Source organism: Centruroides sculpturatus, unplaced genomic scaffold (assembly GCF_000671375.1).
Source record: "Centruroides sculpturatus isolate CEXI.00-Female unplaced genomic scaffold, Cexi_2.0 scaffold1093, whole genome shotgun sequence".
NCBI classification, from domain to species: domain Eukaryota; kingdom Metazoa; phylum Arthropoda; class Arachnida; order Scorpiones; family Buthidae; genus Centruroides; species Centruroides sculpturatus.
This window is the reverse complement of record NW_019385281.1, coordinates 5,344-31,324: the sequence shown is the minus strand read 5'-3', so window position 1 is coordinate 31,324 and position 25,981 is coordinate 5,344. Positions and strand designations below refer to the sequence as shown.

The following is a 25,981-nucleotide window of genomic DNA, read 5'->3' as shown; positions in this document are numbered from 1 at the left end:
AAGAAGACTATTGTATCGTTAAAAATTATTTTTTTATTTTGTACAAACAAAATAAATATATTGAAAAATATAAAAATAAAAAATTATACTTCAGATGTTAATTTAGTATCAAAACGTAAAATATTTGAGTAGCCCAAGACATAGCCAAAGATTGAAGCGCCACAGCACTGGCGAAAATTTAAATTTGCCGACTGGAATTCTTTCGGATGATTGACTTTCGGAAAATCGACGCTCTACTGTATTTATATTATAATAACTGGTAGTACCTACCCATTACATAATTTTGCATCCAGTTCTCCATTGAACATTTCTCTTGCAGGCCCATCCAGAAAATGCTCATCTACAAGATTTTCTGTGCATCTCTCTTCAAAACGATTGGCTTCGTTACTTGATGGTTGCCCGTACTGTATTTCTTTTAACTCTTCGTTGCCGTGAGATTTATAAATATCATTTATAGATGGAAGTGGAGAAAATCTGTTTTTTAATTGACAGATAGCATTGCTATAGTTAGAAGACACTTCGTGCGGACTGAAATTTAAAAGTATTAGCTTTATTATAAAACAAACAATACCAAACAATGCTTAAATCTAATATAGATACCTCGATTTAAGTCGCACTGGAGGTGACGGAGGATGACGATTCCCATAATCTCTTCTACCAACATGGTCATCAGAACTAAAATCGCAAGAATTAAGAGTGTCTAGACTAGGAACGCGAATTAAATTCGTTGACTGAAGCTTAGAATATCCACTAATTTTTGTCGAAAGCGTAGACGAGGTGCCCATGCCACTGTCAATAGAGTCTTGTATTCTAAGCTGTAATCAAAATTAATTTATTAATGGTAAAAACATTTATATAACGCTTATTTATTCACATAAAATAAATAGATGTATTTATTATAAATTTTAGATGGTCTGTGTCTAAATCAAAATAAAACAATTTTCTTTAATTCACTGTAAATTAGCAGTGATGTCAAAAATTCTTTAATTCTGTAGTGTACATTTATACAAGATGATCAAATAAGAATAGAAATTACAAGAAGTAACAATAACTTTGGTGGTACAACAAGTCAAACTTGGCAATACCACAAGCTGGCATTGCAACAAGTACTGCTTGCATACAGCATTGAATCAAAATTTACAGCATTACTTAACTCCTCATGCTACTTTTTGTAAGTTCTAAGTTTGTTTGATCATCTGGTATTATGATTAATTAAGTATGTATGATAAGAAACAATAAACGTTATCTTATGGTATTAAAAATATTATAAAAGCTTATTTTTGAAAGTTAAAATATATTCTAAACACTGACAATTTTACTTCAGAAAATTTTGAAATCATTGAAACATAAGTAAAAGAAACTACATACATGAAAAAATTATAAATATGAAATATTCTGACTGCAATATTTTATATAATTATATGAATCAGGATTCCCATCTTAAATCAAAAATTAAACATTTGAGGTATGATTCCTAAGACTGTGCATAAGTCTAACAGTATAATATAGCACATTTGTGTATGACATAATCAGTCCATATGCTAAGGCAGCAGTTCTCAAAGTGTGCGCCGTGGCACCATAGGGTACCACGGCTTCCTCACAGGGGCACCAAAAAATGTTATAAAATTTTTATAATGTTAGAATTTAATGTACTTGTTAGAATTTGACATAGGGTGCCTTGGGAAAATCTGCATTTAGCAAAGGTACCTAGAATCAAAAAAGTTTGGGAACCACTGCACTAAGGCAATGCTGTTTAAATGTATTGCACTTTAAACCAACATTTACTATTTTAATTAACTATTAATGGTGATTCAGGGCAACATGCAGGCAGTCGATCATGTTCAGAGAAATAAAAAATCGTACCAAGGAAATATTGCAATCCTCATATGAAAGTAATTTTATTTTTATTTATTTAAAAATTATTATATTACATCTATAACTAATTATAATTAATCACTGTTATAAAATTGAAATTATAATAATCATCTTAAACTGAATAGATCTGCATTAGTTAGTTTTGTTTCCATTTATTGTTAAGCATGATTAAACATATCAATTATTGTTATATAGTGTGCATTCAAAAACAATCATATTGTGTGAATGTATGAAAACTTTTATATACACTGTAAACTCAATATAATATGGCTCGGTACAATATGAAATCATTTATATTAATGTCAAAGGTTAATTCCTAATTTTGGATCTCTCAAATTTCATAGAAATTTATTTTGGCATCCAAGAAACTGTACCATCTAAGCCATTTGACTTTCAATAGAAAGTCAAATGGCTAAGATAGTAGTAGGAAATTTTTATGGGCAGTCTGTCCCATCCTCACCACCCAATCAACCCCACCACAGGCCCAACTAGACTCACAACGGGTACAATTAAAACAAGACACTGTTAGTCTTACAGAGCTAACCAATTAAGGAAAAGTTATTGCTTCTTTCTTATCTATTACTGCAAAATATATATAAACTCAATTAATATTAATGTTAATATTAACTTGATACAATATGATGCAGATTCATTTACAAGGACCAAATTTTTGAACCCTATCACCCACATTACATTGGATTTTCAGTGTAAAAGTAACATCCTAACAAGTACATTATAATTTCAATTTAAAGAAAGGCCAACTTTGAAAAGAAACAAACAATTTCTTACTTTATTGGTTCTCTTGTTGTAGTCAAAACCATTTTTCTTCATAAAAGAATGTTTCAAAACCTCTGAGAAAAATAATAAATAGTAAATTTTAATTTTTCAACAAAAACATTAATAATAAGCTAATGAAAAACAGTATTTATACATAAATTGACACAGTCAGAGTAACTGCTAGCGATGTAAATGTCAAAGATTTGAGAGAGGTTATAATGATATGGCCATATTACAAGGAAGGTAATGAATACTTCAGTAAAAGGATAATGAAGGTTTAGTCAAAGGAAAAAGAAACAGGACAAGTAGAAGACAGAAAGATTGTATAAAGCAGTGGTTCTCAAAGTTATCAATCTGCAGACCACTTAAACCAAGTCATGAATAAACAGTGGAGTAAAGTAATTGATCCTGCAAATATCGCATTAGTTAATGATAGGTTGCATATCAAAATATTTTCATCTCTCTGGTAACCTATCATAAGAGATACATGATACATAAAAATGTTCCTTCTTCAGCTAAATGTAAAATTGTAATTTAGAAAATGACTTAACCCAGGGGTGGCCAACAGTTTTTGCCCCTGGACCGAATTGGAAAGAAAAGTTTTTTCACGGGCCGAACCAGAAGCTGCCCTAGAAAGATTTTGAGGTGGTGCAAGATCTCATTGTGGTGTCACCCCATAGAGACTAAATTGTACATAGAGATTACAGATACATTTTTTACATTATCATACTTTATCAACACTCTATGCTGTACTTAAGAGATTTGTAATGGGAGGTTAACTCTAAACACAGTGAGTTGTTGATCTTTTTTTTTTTTTTTAAGGAGTCAGAATTTTTCATCGAGCTATTCGGACTTGAGTAGCTAATATTGAAAGATTAATCATGGGCTGCATAAATTCATTAAGCGGACTGTATGTTGGCCTTGCCTGACTTAAAAAAAAATCAAAAGAAATTCAACAGTCCTCTTAATTTTTCACAATGCACACTGCATATTCTCTACAATTCTACTGCCTAAAGCTTTTTCAATATATATTTCCTCAGCTAAACCATTCCGGTGATAACTTGAATGTATGATAAATTATAAATTACTATATCCTAAAGCCCAGTGTCCTATTTATAGAACAGTTAGGTTTGCAAACATTCTATGCCAGATAAAAATTTTTGCTAAAAAAAAAAAAATAATTTAGTAGTACAAACAAAACCTTCAACAATAATTCTTATAAAAAAGCTAGAAGTTACTTCGGTTATTTACAAAACAATTATATTCAGATGAAAAACTGTAGAGTATAGACAAAAATGTTGAATTGTCCTGAGCAGTACCCACTATAAAAAATGAAATAAAGAAGTGAAATAAAACAATTCAAGTGCAGATATGTACACTTCAAGTGTGAACAAAAATATTCACCAAAGATTTGTTAATTAACATGCTATACTGTCCTGTAAATAGGACACTGGACTATTGTGGGTTAATTTTTAATTTAATAATAATTTTATAGTGATAAAAACAAAATTTTACATATTTTTATACCTTGCAAATCAATTCTTTTTTCTGGTTCTTCTTGCAGAAGGGCCTCAATCAGATTTTTAGCATCAATGCTCAAGAATTCGGGAATCTTGTAGTCGGTTTTCATGACTCGGGCAAAAGTACTTTTCACGTTTCTGGTATCGAACGGAGGTTTGCCGACTAACAGCGTATACAACAGGCACCCCAAACTCCAGCAATCCGTTTTAAATCCATGTCTTCTTTTGGTTAACATCTCTCTATAGTTCATGAAATAAATGATTAGGCATAAGAATTTTTTAAATATTTAAATAAATACTAATGTAAAATTAACTTTGGATTTGAGTATTTATATAAAATACTTACGGAGATATAAAATTTGGCGTTCCGCACAACGTCATATGCACGTCGTTAGATTGAAATATTGCCGACATGCCAAAATCTGCTATTTTCTGTATCAATTTAAAAATTAATTCTTCTATAATATCAAATTATTTTCTAAACAAGTTTTTATTAAAAAAACAATGGTTTGATAATAATTGTTTTTCTATATACACATAAGAAAAATTTATGAAGAAAATAAACATATGTGGATGCTCCTTGAGTACATATTTTTGAAGAGATACATTTTTTTAAAAATTGCAAATTAGCAAGTTTCCATTTATAATAGAACAAACATAATTTAACAAAAATATAATGCAAAAAAATTTATAGTAACTGTGAGATCCAAATAGCTCCGGGTCTAAAATAATAATTTAGAAGTAAAGTAAAATCTTTACAGAAAAATATTCTTTCATTTTGATGGGAAAATAATGTTTTTCTAGCGTGGAAAAGCAGATAAGAGAGTCACTTCCTTTGACAGAAGTATGAGCATCCTCTGTTTTTCCCTTATCTGTTAAAATCTCGCTTCGATGGGAACTGTCTACCCCTCATTTCTTTCCCCTTCCCATCCATCCACGTGGAAGAATCCTAATATGATGATTGGTTATAAATCCGAAGATATAATCAAAGTTCAGCCGAATTTGGGGAGTTCGTCGGCAGATCCGAGAGTGACAAGACTCCACTCATTTGCTCTCTAAGGCTAACGCCCTTAGGAGTTCGCCTGTAGATCGGAGAGTGGAAAGGACTCCACACATATGCCACAGAAGACCAACACCATAGTCGTCTCCTATCGAATTAACGTCGAGTTAAACCTAGAAGATATAACTAATATTTGTGCCTATCCAGACCTCTCTTGAACCGAAATCCAAGAAGTTATCAACGAAGTACCTTCGCCAATATAGAAGACGACAATGCCAACTAAACAGGTCGTATGTTTATGAATGAATTGTGAGCTCTCTCTCTCGACCCGGTATAGGTTAAGAATACATTTCTCTCCCGTCGCGATTGATTTGATTGTTTGCCCCTCGATTGATTGTTTTGGATTATTTGATTATTTCCTATTCTGTATAGTATTGTTTATTTTGTTTATTAAATTTTCTATATTTTTTTCAAGGAAATGTCTCATGTCGATTCTCCGAATCAGATCTATGGCATAAATTTCATGCGTGTTTATCCGCGTTACGAGAAGTAGATAAACTGGTGTCAGGGCCTGACAAGATCTAGAATTCACCCTTTAGATCGTTTTTAAACATTTTATCACCCTCCTATAAAAAGTTAGAGAGCCGATCTCACGATCGTGTGCCCGTAAGCGGCGTGAACTTAGTTCTACGTCCCTGGCTTCTCACATAACTAAGGCATACTCACTCGTCAGAAACACACTAAACACACTCAATATCTTGCAAGATATCACCATACAAAAAGTTAATGTATTAAGTGTAGGGCAATCTTACTCTAAAATTTTTCCAAATTTTTATTGTAAAAAACACTCAATTAATATTAAAATGATCTACTTTCTAAATTTTTTACAGTTGGTAAATCGACATACATTGACACTGCAGCATTCCCATTTCCATCGACATTCCTTTCTTGTGAGGAATCCATCTTTATACAGAGTTTGTACCACTATGGGAGTAGAATCACTTTGTAAATTAACAAATAATACAAAAATGCTTGCAGTAATGACAACAAATGGAAAACACATGGACAGTGTGCAGTAGTGCATTTCATACACCCATGTCAAGTGCACTTCTTGATCATGTTTCGGTCAGATTAATTCAATACTCAACTTGTATATTTAAAGGTTAATAATATTGTAGTTTATGGGGACACTACCCACTGTTTCGAAGTGATAATTAATTTTTCTTCTGTTATTAGGTAAGCCCTTCTGTTTATTATGTCTCAAGGAGTAAAGAGGAAGATGTTTGTCTTCCTCTTTACTCCTTGAGACATAATGGTTTGATAATAATTGTTCCCTGACTGTTCCAGAAAGAACACCAAGTAAACCTAGAATGGGTAGTCCTGGTCAAGATGAGCATGTTGTAGAATTATTATAAAATCAGAGCTTTGATGTAGTGGAAGGTGTTCGTTTATTATTGTGTATGCATGTAGCTCTTAATAATAAAGTGAAGGATTTTATAAGGCAACTTAAACATCTTACAGAATGGATTAAATAAGAATGTGGATGAGGCACTCATTGATTTTAAGGTCAGATTAATTAGTCGATATTGAGACAAGAGTGGGTGCAGGTTTTTTGGTCAGAGAAGGGGAGTTCTTCTCTCATTGATAATATCTGCAAGAAAGTGTCAAATATAAAATGAGAGATAGATTATATGGATAATCAATGGAATTAATAATGTAGTTACACACAGTTTGGAGGAAGGGGCTGGAGAATCAGCAATAGACACCTTGGAGACAGTTAAATCTTTTGCTACAAATAAGTTGAATTTACCTCTGTTGCAATATGTAGATGCTAGACGAGTAGGTAAAAAATTTGGAGATAAGTCTAGAATAATAATTTGTCAGTTTAGTTCTTTTAATGATAAATTAGCATTTAAAAAAGCTGCTGTAGAATTTCGTAATTTGAATGTATCTTCGTAAACAAAGACTTTTCACAATGATTAAAGAAATTAGGTATAAGTTAGGGCTGTTTGGAAGACAAAAGAAATCTGAAGGTGCTCATAATATTTGTTTAACTTATGACAAAGTAATTATTGATGGATTAAAATACAGATTTGATGAGGAATTGGGTAAAATTATTCCTATCTCTACATAGCAATCTCTGGCCCAGTCTGCCTCTATCATGGCTTGGAATTGAGCTGGTATTAAAAATAAGCCGAATTTATTTTGGAAGTATGTATCGCAATTTGATGTAATTTTTCTTTATCTGAAACCTGGTATTTTTCTAATAGTAATAAAAGTAATTTGGAGGTTTTATCAGATTATAATTGTACTATTGGTAATGCTTTTAGGGATTGTAATAGTGGTAGATTTAAAGCTGGATAATAGTTATTTATCAGAGTAAGTTTTTCTTATAAAGTAATTTATAGAGATAAATTTTTAGTTTTCATTGATATTATATTTCCCATGGGTGAATTTTTATGTTTTGTTTATATGCATGAGCAAAGTTGGCAGGAAATTTTTGAGATTTTAATTAATTTTCACTTTAATGAAGATTCTAATTTGATTATTTGGTGATTTCAATATGTGAGTGGGTGAAGGAAAGCTCACCCTGACTACACCGGTGATGCTTTTAGTATTGATCTTGCTAAGAGAAGTAGGATATCTAAGGATGCTATCATGAATAGTAGAAGTCAAAAGATGCTTCAATACTGCCTCAATAAAAATTTAATAGTTAAATGGAAGAATGTTAGGTGACGAAGCAGGTGAATATACATTTGTTTCTAGTTTGGGATCGTCAGTTATTGATTTTGATTTAATAACTCCCTGTGTTTCAGATTGTGTTTGTAATTTGTGAAATAGAAGTCCTTCTATTTCACAAATTAAGTTGAAGTAGCAATTAGACAGCTACAACTGAATGGTTCTGCCACTTCAACTCTGGGAATATCAGTATCATAGACAAACCTCAGTATGGACAACCATCAACCATTGATGACTAAGCATTGCTCCAAGCTGTTCAACAGGAACAAGACGGCAGCACTTGCTGACTGTCTTCCAAACTGAGGGCTTTACAATCAACCATTTTTTGGCATTTGAAATTTGAAACACGTTGGCTTTCGCAGAAGACCTTGAATAGTATCACACAAACTGACAGAACAGCAGACACAAAGGAGGATAAAAGTTTGCAATCACATGTTGCAAAATCCAAAAATGACAGGTTCTGATGCATGATTGTAATGGGAAATAAAAAATGAATCTTTTTCAGAAATCCTAACAGAGGAAACCAGTGGCTCTGACCAGGTAAAGTGCCAGCACAAGTGGTTCAATAAGGACAGTTCAAACAAAAAGTCATGCTGTGCATTTTGAGTAATATGGATGGTCCAGTGCATTGGGAGTTCCTAATGGCCAGCAACCTTTATACTGAGGTGTTTTAAACCCTTTGCACTTGCTGTCCAGCATTGCTTAACCAAAATGTACACTGCTGAAGCATGATAATGCCCTGGTACACAATTCCAGAGTGGTCCAAGAAAAATTACAGGAGCTGGACAGTTCAAACTTTTGCCTCACCCAGCTTACAGTCCTGAACTTGCTTAATCAGATTTTCACCTCTTCTGGTTGTTGACACATTTTCTGTGAGGGCGTTTCAGCAATACAGTGCATGATGTTGAAAATAGGGGGGTTTGTGAGTTTTGGCATCCAGCCAAGTGATATTGCCGAGGTATCCACCAACTTGCAGAAAGATGGGTAGATCTTAGCTAACAATTGCCTTTATTTTGAGGAGTGACCATGTCTCTATGTTTTAGTATCTTGTGTTTGTGTCCTGGAACTTTTGAATCAACCTAATATTTGTTCTGCTTTCTGCCAGCTATTTGCTTTCTGTATAAACTAATCTTAAAATTAACATAATACTCTTTTTTTTCTATTTAAATTTTTCAAAGTTATTTAAACAGTTGTATTTTAACAGCTGTTATATGATTACTATTACATATTTTGTTATTATTATTTGATAAATAAAACAGAAATGAAACAATATAATTGTGAGATAAGCTGTGGATAGGGGGAGTTTCTAACACTTGAGCAGCGTAGGGTTGGTAAAACCCACTCGCTTGGTCACTGAATAACTTTAAATAGGACGGCTAGTTGTCAATTGGGGAGTGCAAGTCGATAGGGTGTCCAAAGTTCAAGAAAGACAGGTAGACAGATTACTAACATAACAAAAGTTTAATATAACTCTAATCTAAGCATATACAGAACTACATCACATACAACTAAAGCAATTAAACAACAGAGTATGTCGCATGCGTGTGATTCTAGAGATACTAGTTTTATGGTTCTATCTACTAAGCAATGTAGATCAAGAGAGAGAGTTTACAATTCTTTAAATATTTTACCTCTAGTAGCTAACCAATTCATTGACCTCTCGGAGTGTCGGATCGTTGTCGGTCTTCTTATGGAGGTTGAGAGCTGAACGAAAGCAGTGTCAATCGCTTCCACAAGAGTGGCAGTTCTGGGATACAATGAGTTGGAGCCTGGGGTGGAGTCCCTCTGGAGTATGAGAATGGTCCTCTCCTATGGCGGTCCGCTTCTATGGCATCCACTCTGTACAGTCACAGGGGATGTCCACCTGCTATAGTCATTGAAGAAGTTCACTGATGTCCACCGACTATGGTAAGTGGATTTTCTGGTGGCCGTTGGATCTGGTGAGGTCACTCCCCAGTGACAAATTCCCCAAAGTGCAGGTGCTTCATTCTTATATTCAATTTTGGCCTGGTAAAATGATCAAGTGATCAACTGTTTGGTGACAACTCTGCAGGTGTGATGTCAGAGGTTTCTATCAATGACACTACATCATCATTTAGGAGCTGTCATGACCATATTTGATTCAAGACTTGTAAGATTCGGTCTGTTTACTTGTTTGACAGTTGACTTTCTCCTCCTTTAACAATAGCACAAGATTGTTATAATTCTCAAACAGTTGTTGACAGAAAGGGTAATATTCAATCCATTTTCTGCAGGATGTTTTCTTAACGATCGAAGAAATATGTCAAAAATTTCCTTAAATTAGCACAAATCAAGCCTATGATCCTCACATGATAAAGAAAAAAGTCTCTCTCTCTCTCTCTTACAGCCAACTCATTCAAACAAAGAAATGAACTTTCTTATATGATAAAGACTTGACAGATTGTAAGAACATCCAGCAGGATGCTAAAATTCTATTTTGTTCATCTAATTATTGTTTAAAAATCATTATATGAAAATTTATTTTATTATTGTTCTCTAACTTGAAAGTAACTTGAAAGTTAAACAATAGTTTTCATCAATCTCATGGAATACCATTTCTGAATTTAAATAATTTAACACCTTCCTGTTATTAAACTCTCCTCTTAACACCTTACACTTATTAACTATTGCTTCATACATTATTAATTAGCTCTTTTAAATGTTTAGACATACCCAAAAAAAGTATATTTATATTGAAGTTCCCTATTGAGAGATCTATGGGTGCCTTTTCTAAATCAACAATTGAATCATTTCTGTTTACATGCGATTTTAATATGCCATCAAAACATTGTGGAATTTTTATTTAAAAGAATGATCAATAATCCCTTCAGAACTGTATAATAACTAACTCAAATGTAAAAAGTAATTTTTTAAAATGTGCTTTCAACTAAACACGCAACACGCAACTATAAATAATAATAATTATTACTTACAATGTCTAGGTTACGAGTGAGAAGAAGATTCGATGGCTTAAAGTCTCTATGTATTACGTTTTGGGAATGTAAATAGATCGTTCCGTCCACCAATTGATGAAAAATAGAACAAGCTACAAATGTTTTAAAGAATTAATGAAAATCACAATAGGACACAATGTGATATAATTTTGTAGAGAAATTTAGAGATTATATAATTAAAATACTTATTCATTAATCAATAAATAAGAAACCAAAGTATTTAACATAATAAACAGTATGGTTAATTAACAAAACAAAATCTATTATAATTAATAGCATAGATAAATGAAAGTAATTAGTAATTATTGTTATTGTTATCATTAAATAATTACAATAATGTAAATATTTAAGTTATTAATATTTCAAATAAGTGTTTTATTAAATGATTCTAACAATGATAAGTAAATATTGATGATTTTATACATTTTGACAGTGAGGAGGTAGAGGGAAATGTGACACATACATGATCCCCTCTACCTCCCCATTAACTCAATCTTTACTAAAATTTAATAGCATCAATGCCACATACATAGAAATAAACTTTCCAAGTTTCCAACATTTTGGTTTATCTAGTCATAAGATATAATGACAAACAGACGCTAACACACAGAATTTTGTAACTTATTATTTTTTTTACATTTTTGAGCTCCTGGAGTGTCAAAATGTCATCAAATGCAAAAACTGGAGGAGTCAAACTTTGATCAATCACTTTCCTTATGTTATATTCTATAATAACTAGAAAAGTAATTAATTAAAAGTTCATAAAATTTGGCACATTACTGATAGTACATCAAACTGCTACTTGGTTCAAGTAGTCAATACTTTACAAAAAACATTTTTAGTCAATTATCTGACCATCTTTAGCTTAGAACAATTTGATAATTTAAAGTGATGTAGAACAAACCCAACTGGAATTCTTGATCAAATTCAAACTAAAATCTAAATAATTCCTTTCAATCAACCATAATTTCAAAAAAATTCTATAGTCAATTGAAAGGAACTATTTAAATTCTCAAATGTGTACAAATTCCACTTGTACATATTTCATTTTAAACTGTTAAATGAATTGTTATAAACTGATGATAATCAGATATTTGACTAAAAATATTTCTTTTATTCAACATTTTTGTTAACCAAACAAAAATGTTGAATAAAAGAAATATTTTTAGTCAAATATCTGATTATCATAAGTTTATAACAATTCATTTAACAGTTTAAAATGAAATATGTACAAGTGGAATTTGTTGAATAAAAGAATAAATCAAGCAGCTGTTTGATTTACTTATAAGTTGTATCTTTCCATCTTTCTACCAAAGAAATATGTATATTATTTTCAGTTATAGCTTGGTTTCAATTGTCTTCTTTGAAAATAATTAGTTATTTTAATCTAAAGTTATACATGTGTATGTAATAAATTTGTCAAATTTTAATGTAATTTAGAAAAGTAGCACGTTCTGACCACAAAAAAAATCAAATGAATTATTTATATTAACATTAATAATATATAAATAGTAATAATTATCTTAAATACTAATAATTGCTTCTTTTAACCTTGTAACATGCCCACTTATAAAAACTTTCTGTGCAATCTTTAGTTTACTATGACAACAATAGAATTATGACAATTCAGATATACGTAGCAGCAATTTATACATTATCGTGGTTATTTCACGTCTTAAATCATTCAATACTAACATAACAAGTAAATCGTAACTTTATAGTTCATAAACTGCAATTTATAATTCTACAAAAATGCAATTTATAATTCTACAAAAATGCATTTTATGATTGTAAAAACAAAATAACATTTCTAGGAAAATAGTAGTAGTTTATGTCATAATTTTTTTAATATCTGCAGAAGAAAAAAGTGAAATGTAATTAATTTTTAAGCAACTATGTTATCTAGCAATTTAACTTTTGCATGAAAGAATGTTGAGGGCACTTTAAATTGTTTTATTATTGTAAAAATAACATCTATGGCTAGAAAGAATATATGTTATTTCTAAGTCAATTCAATTCCAATTATTTTTTATTCTATTTAAAGGTTACATCTAAAAGTTGGTTATAAAGCATAGATACTTTAAATATAATTTAAAAAATTATTTTATGCATATGAAATCTGTATACATATTCTAGTAGTTTATGTTCCATATTCTGAAACTGTTTACAAAAAGATTGCTATGGTTAATAACAAGATATGTCTCAATTTGGAACTAATATATATATATACAGTATATATATTTTTGAAGTTTAAAATATTCTAAAAATTCCTCAAAAGATGTTATAAGTAAACTGAACTTTTATGATAACTTACAGAAACTTATCCTCTACCCCCTGAAAAATTCCTGGAATTTTTCAATCATCTAGATTTGATCCCCAATCCCAAGCAGTCGCTTACACCATAACCATTCTGGCCATCCAATTGCATCTTTATACTTGTAACTTTATGAAAATCTTGTATTAGCTACAGTTTTCTACAACACTTATACTATTAGTATAATTTATATGAATATCCTACAACTGAGCACAAAACATGATGTTTGTACTTTTGTATGCTTACGTCTAAATACTTTCATGTATTTATGCATTTTTTGTCTATATTTTCTTTAGTTTAATGTATGTATTTGCAAGTATGCAGAACATATTAATCTATGGTTGGACCCCTAGGCTTTTGAGTATTTTGGACTCCATCTGGCACTTCGGTCTTTCACCCTACTAAGACGCCCATAAAGGAATAGGTCCCCATTTCTCAGGCCCTAATGGTTAAAATGGTCCAGCTTAAGTGTTTAACATGTATTAGTGTGTATGTTCCATACATTTTGTGTGTTGTATCTGCATCAAAAGGTAAATCAACACTGATAAATTTTTTAAAATATATTATTAATTAATTAATAATTACCTTCTTTCTCAGATAAAGGCTTTTTTCTAGCTTCAAGATATTTTTGCAAATCGCCTTTATGACAATATTCCAGGACGAGATATTTGAACTCTGCATCTTCAAAGTCATTATATAACTGAAAATTTTTAACATAATTTAAATTATTTTATACTTTTATTAAAAATCATATTCATTTAAATAATTAAACTAAATACAGTAGAGCATCGTTTATCCGAATCAATTGGGGACTGGGGTTGTTCGGATAACTTATTTTTCGGATAACCAATTATGTACAAAAAATATATTAACCTATCCTGTGTTGAAATTTTTCTCTGTTGCGTGTCGCTTTGCATTGAATTTTCGTCGATGTTAAGCCTAATGTAAACTTTTTAAAATAATAATCGTGGCTATTGTATCATTAAAAATTATCTCTTTATTTTTTACAAAAAAAATAGATATATTGAAAAATATAAAAATAAAAGAATTATACATTAGAAGTTAATCTAGTATCAAAAACATTCGATTCAGCACAACACAGTCCTCGGAAAAACACCACACAAAAGTGCCAGTGCTGCCAGCTAAAAAACACACATCAACAAAAAAATATTGGAGTAGCCCAAGATTGCATCGTCACAGCACTAGCGAAAATTTAAATTTGCCGACTGGAATTCTTTTGGATAACCGACTTTCGGATAAACGACGCTCTACTGTATTAACAATTATGATATCAATTTACAATTGTTTTATATACAATGCAGCCTTTAAAAAATGGAATTTTACTAAATCTCTAATACATTAAATTTCCAAAAATTCATAAAAATATTCTTTATTGTAAATTTTCTAAATAGTTATCTTATAATTTATTATAGATTAATTGCATTTAAGGCACATGAACAGATTAGTTCTCATGCTTTACATGCAATTAATACAAAGTCTCTCTGATAATAGATTGTATATTAAGTGTATAACATTAAAATAATTAATTGAAAAATAAATAAAGAACATAAATAAATATAATTTTCCATTTTTTTTATGCAGTTAATCCTTTAATAATCAAAAAACTTCATCATATTGAATTACAAGTTCTTATATGTAAAATGAAGATCAGGATTCTTTATTGGGCCATAAAGCTAAATAATTACCAGCAATTTGGCAGGAGGCCGGCGCCAGGCTACAATCTCTTGATAAATATAATAACTATAAATAAATTTAATTTTTAGAATATTCTGGAAGAAAAGATTGATCTGGAACAGACTTGAACCCACAATTCTTGCTTACCATGCAGATGTGTTGCCAGTTAAACTACTCAGACCTCCAACCAACCTTCACTTCTACACTAATTTAGACGGAACCATATTGGTCCACTAACAGTGCAAACTAACAGTGCAAACTAACAGTGCTAACATTGCACTCGACATCCTCGTAATTGTCAGTCAGCTTACCTCTTACCCAAGCAAGGTATATATGTGGTTTGGCATATAAATTCATGCTATTGGGTTAGCTGTATTTATTATATGAGTTCGTAAAAAATAATAATTCCATAATACAGTAATCTCCAATCTTTCAACATTCATGAAACACTTCTTGTTTTATCTGATTTTTCAGAAAGCCAAAATGTAGTAAATGTTACATAATAAAACTAAAAATTTGATGAAAATAACTCTCTTAAAACAATCTTTATTTTTATTTTACTTATTTCAGAACATAAGTATTATCATGGTACAAATTTGTTTTATACATTCTCATAATAATATATCAAAATGGCTAATTTTTACCTTGTCAAAATAATAATTTTAACATATATATTTTTAATTGGATATTTTTCTGTGTTTTTTAAAAGGAATGTTTTTAAACTTGATGGCCAAGCAGTCTAAAAAGAAAGATCAGGTCCTCAATTGTTTGTATTTTGGAACACAAGAAGTGAATAAATAGTGGTTACCAATTTTGGACAGACTACGTTTTCAAATTAATTTTCGTAAAATTGCCATCTAATGAAATTCTACAATAAATATTTTTGTGAATAGTCTAAATATGTTGTAGAATTCTTGATTCTGCAAAATGAAGTTTGCACCACCGATACAAAATTTATTTATGAGCATTTATCTGCATTATCATTTGCAAAACTGAAATTTTCAAGTCCTTCGACAAAACTTTGTTTTTAAACTTCACTTGTTTTTTTTATAAATATTAATAAAAATAATAAAATTTGATGATTTAACTCATAGCCTATCTCTATTACTTTTTCAATAACTGAGTTTTGCAAGACAGTTCTTTATAATAATAATAATAAACGACACACACAAACTATACTGTTGGAAAACAACACGCACAAACTGTAATACGACAGAGCCATAATTACAGATAAAACAATTCACCACAACAGACCAGACATCACACTCATTGACAAACACAATAAAATCACATACATTATAGACAGCCATTCCAAACAATCACAATGTACAAAACACATGCACTGAAAAAATTAGCAAGTACACAGAACTCGCCCAGGAAATAAGACATCTGTGGAGGATGGATAGGGTGCTTATTGTACCTGTCATTCTCTCCTGTACAGGTGTGATACCCCCCATATACTACACAAAAGCCTGGGATCATTACAATTGAATAGAAACACATACATCACACTACAGAAGGCCACTATATTAAATACATGCCACATTGTTAGGAAATTCGTGAATACAGACACTGACACACTTATTTAATTATTGTTTTTGGTCGCTATGCCTTGACTCTGGTCCGGCATAGTACACAGTCACCGGTATCAACTGTGTATAAACCACTAAATACTGTATAATAATAATAAAGCTAACATACAGTAAGTCTTCACTTATCATCAATAGGTTCTTGAAAACTGCAATTTTAAGTGAACAAAGTATAATGAAATCAATTTTATCATTGGCTAAATGAAATGAACAAGTTGTAATTTTGTTGTTACTATTCTAATTGGATTGCAACCTCCATTATTTTCCATCTCAGCATATAAATTTTACTGTTAATAAAGAAAATTCAACAATAATAATTGCATACAAGCAGACTTCATTGTCTGTTCACCTTGCTCTCACTTCAGTTTTCAGCATTGATAATACTTCGTGTGATGAGTGTAACTAAATTTCTGACTGTTTGCAGATATTTTAAACAAGTACAAACTGCATTATGATGGCAGCATAAAAATAAAAAATGTATCTGCAGAAACAATGCTGCAGGATATTGATATAAATTTTTTTTGAGTTAATTTATTTTAGTTTTATGGTGAAGATAAAAGTGAAAGCCAGTTCACACTATCACAGTTTCAAGGCAGAATTTAGATTGCATTATCATCTAGAACTGTGTTTATTCTGCTCTGTAACTGAGCAGAATAAACAGTTTTCTACATTAAGAAAATTTCAACTCAGTCACAGTGCTCAACTATACTTTCGGGTGCCTATGCAAACTGCTACACAGTTTCTCCACTGCAGGAATGCAGCACATATAAAACAAGTACAGTGGTGCCTCATATAATGTACTTAATCCATTCCAAGTGCACGTCCGTTAAGTGAAAAGTCCGTTATACAAAATGCATTTTCCCATAGAAATACATGTTAAAACATATAATTCGTTCCGCAGCATAAAATAACCGTACTGTACCATAAAATAAAAAAAATGAAAATGGAGCAGTCACCAATTATGCTGGGTAGTCAGATGTTGTGAGGAAGAGATGGGGGAACACTTTCTTCACACATGCATACAGATACAGACTTTTTACACATTGCAGCAGGTCTCTTTTTATTGTTTTTTAATCGGAGTCAGATTCAGGAGAGGCTACCAGAGCTTGCAGGGTCAACTCCTCTTGTTCCATCCTTTGATTTTTGCCTGCTGGCTTCTTGAAAAACATGTCCAAGGTGGTCTGTTTCTCTTTCTTCTTCAACACCTGTCAGAAATGACGGGCAAAGGTATCATTGTAGAGATTATTGATCCTGTTGGCCTCAGCTCTGTTTGGATAATAAGTATTGGTAAACTGAACCTCTCCTCATTCGACAAGGAAGTTTTTGTAAACTTTCATTCTTTCTGATGATTTCTTGCTTTGTTTCAATTGAAATCACCTTTCTGTTTTTTTAGAAGCCACGATCTGCACAACACTTGAGTAAATGTAAATACCCTGCACTGAGGTGATGTACGTAATAAACAAGGGAGCAAGACGAATCCCAATGGGAGCTCTGTACTTCAGATATACTAATAATATATTCTAATAATACTAATATATTATAAAAATAGCAGATTGTCATTGGCAATGGCAAAAGAGTGAAAACATCATTCACACTTGTTTGCAGAAAGTTTGTTGTTCACCCCACGTAACTGCCGAACGGAAAGTCCTTTGTTCACAGCCAGTCCGTTGCTCGAGTCACGTAACAGCCAAACAGAAAGTCCGTTGTTTGAGGCGTGTTCTGTTGTGAGATCAGCCAGGACGTAAACTAAGATTACGCTGCTTACAGGCGCTCAATCGTGAGATCGGCTCTCGTAACTTTTTTATAGGAGGGCTGTTAAATATTGGATAGGATATGGACGGCGAAGTCTTTATCCCACGTCAGGATTCCGACACCAGTTTATAAGTTGTTTTACACGTGGATAAACACGCGTGGGGAAATCCTATTCCGATAATAATTGAGAAACATTTCTTTATAAAATAAACAAGAATAAATTTAATAAACCATAAACAATTAAAACTAATACAAAATATTATATAAATGAGAGATAATAAATGCGAATTTCAATCTATACGTCAAGAGAGATACGGACTTATACTATAACCGATATGAGGTCGAGAGAGAGAGAGAGCTCACAAAATCATTTATAAACATACAACCTGATTGTTGTCTTTAAACTTCGGCTCTGTATATGACATATTTGTTTCACTCCAAGAATTCTTTCCTCTGGAGAGATCAACTTAACTGGATATATTTATATCTTTAGACTTAATCCTTCGTATATTGTATGGCTCGTAGCATAGGCATTGGCCTTTAGAAGCAAATATGGAGACGTCTCTCCTCTATGAGATTTTCTGACAAACTCCCCGAATTCTGCTAAATTTCCTCTATATCTTGTCATTGACGACCAATCATTATGTTAGAATTCTTCCACGTGAACGGATGAGAAGGGGGATAAATGAGGGGTAGATATTTCCCATCGAAGCGAGATTTTTAACGGATAAGGGAAAAACAGAGGATGTTCTCTTCTGTGAAGGAAGTGAATCTGTTATCTCCCTTTTCCCACGCCTAAACTTTCGTTATTTTCTCACCAAAACAAAAGAAGATTTTGTCAAAAATTAAATATTATTTTTAAATTATTATTTAGACCCAGGGGCTATTTGGATCTCACATGATGTACATAATAAACAAGGGAGCAAGTTGAATCCCAACAGGAGCTCTGTACTTCAGATATACTAATAATATATTCTAATAATACTAATATATTATAAAAATAGCAGATTGTCATTGGCAATGGCAAAAGAGTGAAAACATCATTCACACTTGTTTGCAGAAAGTTTGTTGTTCACCCCACGTAACTGCCGAACGGAAAGTCCTTTGTTCACAGCCAGTCTGTTGCTCGAGTCACGTAACAGCCAAACAGAAAGTCCGTTGTTTGAGGCGTGTTCTGTTGTGAGATCAGCCAGGACGTAAACTAAGATTACGCTGCTTACAGGCGCTCAATCGTGAGATCGGCTCTCGTAACTTTTTTATAGGAGGGCTGTTAAATATTGGATAGGATATGGACGGCGAAGTCTTTATCCCACGTCAGGATTCCGACACCAGTTTATAAGTTGTTTTACACGTGGATAAACACGCGTGGGGAAATCCTATTCCGATAATAATTGAGAGATATTTCTTTATAAAATAAACAAGAATAAATTTAATAAACCATAAACAATTAAAACTAATGGATAGGATATGGACGGCGAAGTCTTTATCCCACGTCAGGATTCCGACACCAGTTTATAAGTTGTTTTACACGCGGATAAACACGCGTGGGGAAATCCTATTCCGATAATAATTGAGAGACATTTCTTTATAAAATAAATAAGAATAAATTTAANGCAAAAGAGTGAAAACATCATTCACACTTGTTCGCAGAAAGTTTGTTGTTCACCCCACGTAACTGCCGAACGGAAAGTCCTTTGTTCGCAGCCAGTCCGTTGCTCGAGTCACGTAACAGCCAAACAGAAAGTCCGTTGTTCGAGGCGTATGTTATACGAGGCACCACTATACTGCAATAGTGAGAATTGGCCTTTATAGATAATTCTATGAAAAAATTTATAAATTTATGATATTGTCAGTTAATAAACAATATTTATGTGTTCAATTTTAAACTGGTAAATCTGTCATATAATTGATGGCATCTTAAAACTGAAGAAATATAATTACAGTGGGTGATCGGTTAACGAACAGATCAATTAACGAACAAATCGGATAATGAACACTTTCGCAAAAGATTTTTATGATCAGACAACGAACATATGTTCAGATAACGAACACTTCACTGAACAAACACAAGAAGCGACGTAAAATAACGAATACCGATTGGTCTTCCTTTGTCTTCAGGCAACAATTCGAAACTTTTCGGAGCGCGGGAGACGTCGACATCGACGTTCTACCCAGTATATACTGATCGGATAGTATTCCCCCGAACTTTGAAACTCTCCCTTGTAATTCCAGCCTTTTGTATTTCTGACAGAAACAATTCTTTTACGTTTTCTTCTGAAAATGCGGATTTATGCCGATATCTGCTATTAAAGATCTTTTGAAGAAGTAGGAAGATGTCAGAACAACGGTCTTAAAATGGCATCCAAACCAAGTTGAGGTTAATAGGCCTAGGGATCTCTACAATTACAATGCTATTAATTACTTCTGAAAAATCATGAATAAGACAGAAAAGCAATCGACATTGGATAGATTCTTTAACCCCCACAAACAGAAAAAACATGACTAATAAAAATGCAAGACCGTGTATATATGTATATACATATGAATAAACGTAGTAAAAAAGTATATGCTTTTTTTATTTTTGGGGGTCTCCAGAACGAATTAATCAAATTCCCATAGAAACCTATGGTAAATCGATAATCGGTTAACGAACAAAGTCTTGGAACGGATTATGTTCGTTAACCGATCACCCACTGTATATAAGTTAGAGAAATTTTAGAAATAGCACATGTACTTCTCCAATGTTACCACACACAATTCAAAATCTTATAATTAAATAATATAATAAAAAAATATATATAAACCTGATTTAAAATTACAAAATAATTTTTGAATTTATTATTTAAAATATTAAAACTTCTCAAAATTTTTGTACCTTTACAATAGAAGGGTGATTTAAACATCTGTGTATCTTGATTTCTTGACTTATACGATCCATTTCTCCTCTCATTTTATGAACATCGATCTAAATAAACATAATGAATAAACACATATTATTCCATTACCAATTTATACAAGTATTTATATGTTCAACAAAACATAAATTAGTTAAACTGTACCATTTTAATTGCCACTTCCATGTTATTGCCAGTGTACACTGCTCTATATACAGAGGCAGATGCACCTTCTCCAATCTTTTGCCACTGAATAAAATCCTAATTCATAAAAAAAGTACACATCAATACAATAGCATAACAACTATTAACTTTTAATGCATGAAATATCATTACAGTGCTAAAACAGATTTATTTGTTGAACAACACAGAAAAGTTTTACCAAATATTAATTAATGTTAACAAAACCACATTTCATGGTGGCCATACTTCAATTCTTCTAAACCCTTACAGCAGCTTCTGTATACTATAGTACTTTATAATATATATGTATAACTGTTCTAATAGAAGATGTGGCTCTCACATTTCACTAACAGCCAATATATGGCTCCTATGATGACAATGTTTGGCCATCCCTGACCATATTTATACATCATTTGTAGTAATTTACACTTCATAATTTCTTAGGGTGTTATAGGGGCACTAGGAAAGGCCAAAGTTAAGATTTTTGTGCTCAAAACATGCAGTTTTTGGATAGGTATGGGTTCTCCTTTTAGAGATACCAAATGCTGATATGACACGACGCTGTGCTAAGTAAAACCAGTTAATTCATGCATGATTTTTCTAAAAGTTTTCCAAAGATATTAGCAAAGTTGTGGCTGACATTTGTCACAAAAACGTTGGACATTCAACGCCGCCATCCTGTAAGCCTAAAAGTTTGACAATGGCATTTGGAACGCAAGTGGAATCATGCTTGACATTCCAAACACCACTGTCAAACTTCTAGGCTTACAGGATGATGGCGCTGAATGTCCGACGTTCACATTTTTGCAATGAAAATGTCAGCTGCAACCTAGCTATTAGTGTACAGGTTTGATACAATAAGCAGAAATATTTAGTACACTTGGAATCAATAATTATCATGAAAACAGCTACAGTACACTACTGTTCCAGTACTTTGATAATTACATTTCATCTTTATTTATATGCAATAAAAGTGTACAAAGCACAAAGTAAGAATAGTGTTCTTGTTTCAAGCTAACTAAGGGTAGGAATAGCCTGGAAAAAGTTGAAATGGCATGTTAAACAATCATAAAAGGTGGATTTGTTCAGTTTTACATGTGAAAATATGTGAAATTGTGTCCAGAGAATTGAAAGAAACCAGAAAAACCTCTACTGTCTGGAGGTAAGGTGACATATTCAATAACCCACCACTGTGTTGATCCCAACAATGCCAGATAAATGGAATGTCACTGTAGCTAATTATATGGTTAATACTTCAAACTTGCAACTTATTACAAGGTTTTTTTTCATTTCATTTTTTACTCATTCTATCCCATGGACACTAATAAGGTCTTCTGTCCATGCCCATTGTGAGTTCAATCGGGCCCACGATGAGATGATGGGGTGGCAAGGGACCTGATCCAATGATCAAAAACAGACTACTCCCCAAAAAATTCCCAAGGTTTATCAATTGTCCAGATTTGTTACTGTATCCCCCAAGCAGAAGACTGGCTCAACTGCCACAGCACCTGGTTTGGTTAAAATTTTTATATCTTATAAAGTGATTACAGAGTAAGTTGGCATCGATAACTTTTAATTTCAATAACTTAGACATATAGTATTTCATTGTCATCTCTGTTAATTCAATGCATAATATAATAACAAAAATCAAAGGTACTTTATACTAATCATATTAAATTTAATACTTTATAATTCAGTGTATCTTACTCTGTGCATAACTTTTAATTTCAATAAATTTAAATAACCAATGAGTANTATAATAACAAAAATCAAAGATGTTTTAAAAATTATTTTTCAATTTATAATAAATTATTTTTTAAGTATTATTACAATTTATTTCATTAAATTTCAAACAACTGACTAACAATAACTCTTATTCTATAATATGGGCAAGTCTGAAGTTGAAAATAACTGACAATTATGTCTTTACTTTCATGTAACGAGTATAAATCTACACATTAGATGTTGACAATAAGAACAATAATGATAAAGGATAGCCAAATGATGAATCCACAGCTACCAAATTGTCTAAGAAGGAAAAATTAGCCAAGGAAAGATAGCAGTATGCACAAATGTATTTATTACATATGAATCACTAGCATCACAAAGAAATAAATGAAGCAAGATTGAGATGATGCAATAAAACAAGAAACAATAGAAAAGGAATCTAAAATGGTAAATAAATCGCAACTCCTCCTCGAGGCAGCCAATTCTAAACAGTGAATAAAACAGGTAAGAAGTAATAGTAGTAAAGTAGAAATTGACAGCTGGACAACCACGGTGGTTAAAACATCAACCTAGGCTCCGAAGGATACAAAATCAAATCCGAGCAAACAACTCTAGATATTTTTCACATAAAGTCTTCCAGGATACGTCAGACCCCATCTCTTGTCACCTAATAGCACCCAGCATGGTCCCGGCCAAACCCAAGATGGATACAGAAAAAAAGGTTCACATAGTGTCCTCTGTGGCAGAAAAAGCCAAAAAAAATAAAAAGTAAATAGCACTCTTAGAAAAAAGATCTGAAGTGAAAACAAGTATACAAAACATGAAAACTTTGATGAATAAATATGAAAAATCAAAAACAGGAATTGCGCATATGTAAATACAAAAATAAAATGCACATGAGGATTATCTATAAACAATATAATAAGAATAAAATAAAAATAACATAAAAATAAGGCCACAAAAACATGCCATATTCCATACATTCTATTTTAATGTTCTTTCTTTTTTAATGTTCTTGATGAATAAATTAATGTACAGTAGACTTGGAACTATCTGGCTTAATATGGCAAATGGCCAAGCCAAATAACGAAAAAGCCAGATAACACAAAGATTGAAGATAAGGCATTTTCCGTGCAATCACATGAATACATCCCATATGCGATTTCTTTTTTGATTGTAATTTTCACAGTGCAAAGTGATGTTTTAATTTAATACAAAATTGTTAGCAAAAGTATGCTGGTAAGTCACCTGCAATTACCATGACACATTAGCTGCGGAATAACCATATGTTTTATAAAAACATTTGTGATTGCATTTTTACACATTATTATTTAATAACACTGTACAGTGATATGAAGTACAGAATATAATTATTTTGAAATTTTCTGTTTATGTAAAAAAATCTATGACATGACTGATAGAGCTAGACAATATGGAGGGCCAGATAACTGCAAACTCTATTGTGAAGAGAAAAAAGATCCATAATTACTTGAAACCTTAAGAATTTTTCCATGAAAAAATTTCAGAGGTAAGAGAAAAGTATTTATCATTTTTTTAATCACTTAGCAGATAAGTGGGAAAACTACAACAAGTGGTAGCGATTCTGAGACAATTCGGATCAAAGAACAGCATTCCAAAAACTGCATTTCCATCTAGCCCAGTGTTTCTCAATGGGGGCAATATCGCCCCCATGTGGGCGTTTTTCCATGTTGAGGGGCGATTAGAAACAACTTATATTTTGGGGGGCAAAAAACAATTTTCTGGGCAATATAGTAAAACATTATATTAAGAATAATTAGTTATTTTATTCATTATATCGTACAATAATTAAACAAATAACATTATACTAGTCACTAGTCTATTCAATGCAGTACAAATTTGGCGTTAGTCTTAGCCCTGGACATCGGAATTTTGAAGTGAAGGAGGCGATACTACGTAGCGGTTTTATTAAAGGGGGCGATAGTACATTGAAGGGGGCGACGATTTGTTAGAGGTTGAGAAACACTGATCTAGCCCAAGCGACTATGCCAGCTTCAAGTAGCCCACTCGACAGTTCATCAGGTACTCCACATTACACAGTTGGGATGTGGAGGCTTGACCACCCGTACACCAAGGTGCAAGCAATAGGAAGCAACTAAACATACGACCACACCGAAGCGGAACTCAAGACAAGCGACGGCAAGTCCCGACTAACATGGAGCACAGAAAACAGGCAGTAGTACCGATTAAAAGTAAAAACCATTTTCCACCCCGAATTGCACGGAACCATTCCACTCATCATATGTCATCCGATTACTCCACAAGTAATTAAGAAAACAGTGGACACCCTTTCCTTAACTCTCCTAAGGCCACGAGCCAGGTCTTTAATCTTGAATGTCACAGTAGCAAGTGGACGCTTCCTTTAAGATTTTATACATTAAAAACTATCAAAATTACATATTTATACAGTTTTCTGCATCAGAAATATTACAAATAAGCATTTTAATGTGTAAAAGTATGAGAAATACTCCTTAAAAAGTGTTCAAGTTGCATCTGTCAGACTCAATTTTCTTATAAGATCGTCTGCTTTAATTAATGATTAAATGCTTCCTGAAATGCAGATAATGGACGTTTAATTTCATAATTTTGCCCGTAAATATAAATAAAATTGGTTAAGAGCGTCTGTGACAGATGCAAATCGAATGGATTCTGCGATAACTTTCCAGATTTTAAATTGATTCCAGTTTATTTACAACACTTACAGCTTTAGTGAGAACTTTCATCCTCAGAGAATCCATTGTGAAATGTTATTAGCGAATTTTACAAAAATTAAAAAAGAAAAATTTGAATTTCGTTCGTTTGAACGTTTTCATCTTCCCGCAATTAGAACGAAAACAAACAAAACAGAATCGGCCATTAAGATAACGTCGTTTCTATCACGTGACGGACGTTTCTACAGTA

General features: G+C 32.1%; 1 protein-coding gene across 1 annotated transcript; it reads right to left on the bottom strand.

Moving 5' to 3' along the window:
- Nucleotides 1-266: 266 nt before the first annotated feature.
- LOC111637140 (serine/threonine-protein kinase PLK4-like) lies at nt 267-25,981 on the bottom strand. The gene is made up of 10 exons (XM_023382563.1): nt 25,783-25,981; nt 21,296-21,391; nt 21,112-21,201; nt 13,786-13,900; nt 10,866-10,978; nt 4,519-4,604; nt 4,180-4,412; nt 2,665-2,726; nt 601-815; nt 267-528 (listed from the first exon to the last, which is right to left on the bottom strand). Exons 1-10 carry the CDS (start codon nt 25,816-25,818, stop codon nt 267-269), a joined length of 1,308 nt encoding a protein of 435 aa, XP_023238331.1. The 5' UTR covers nt 25,819-25,981.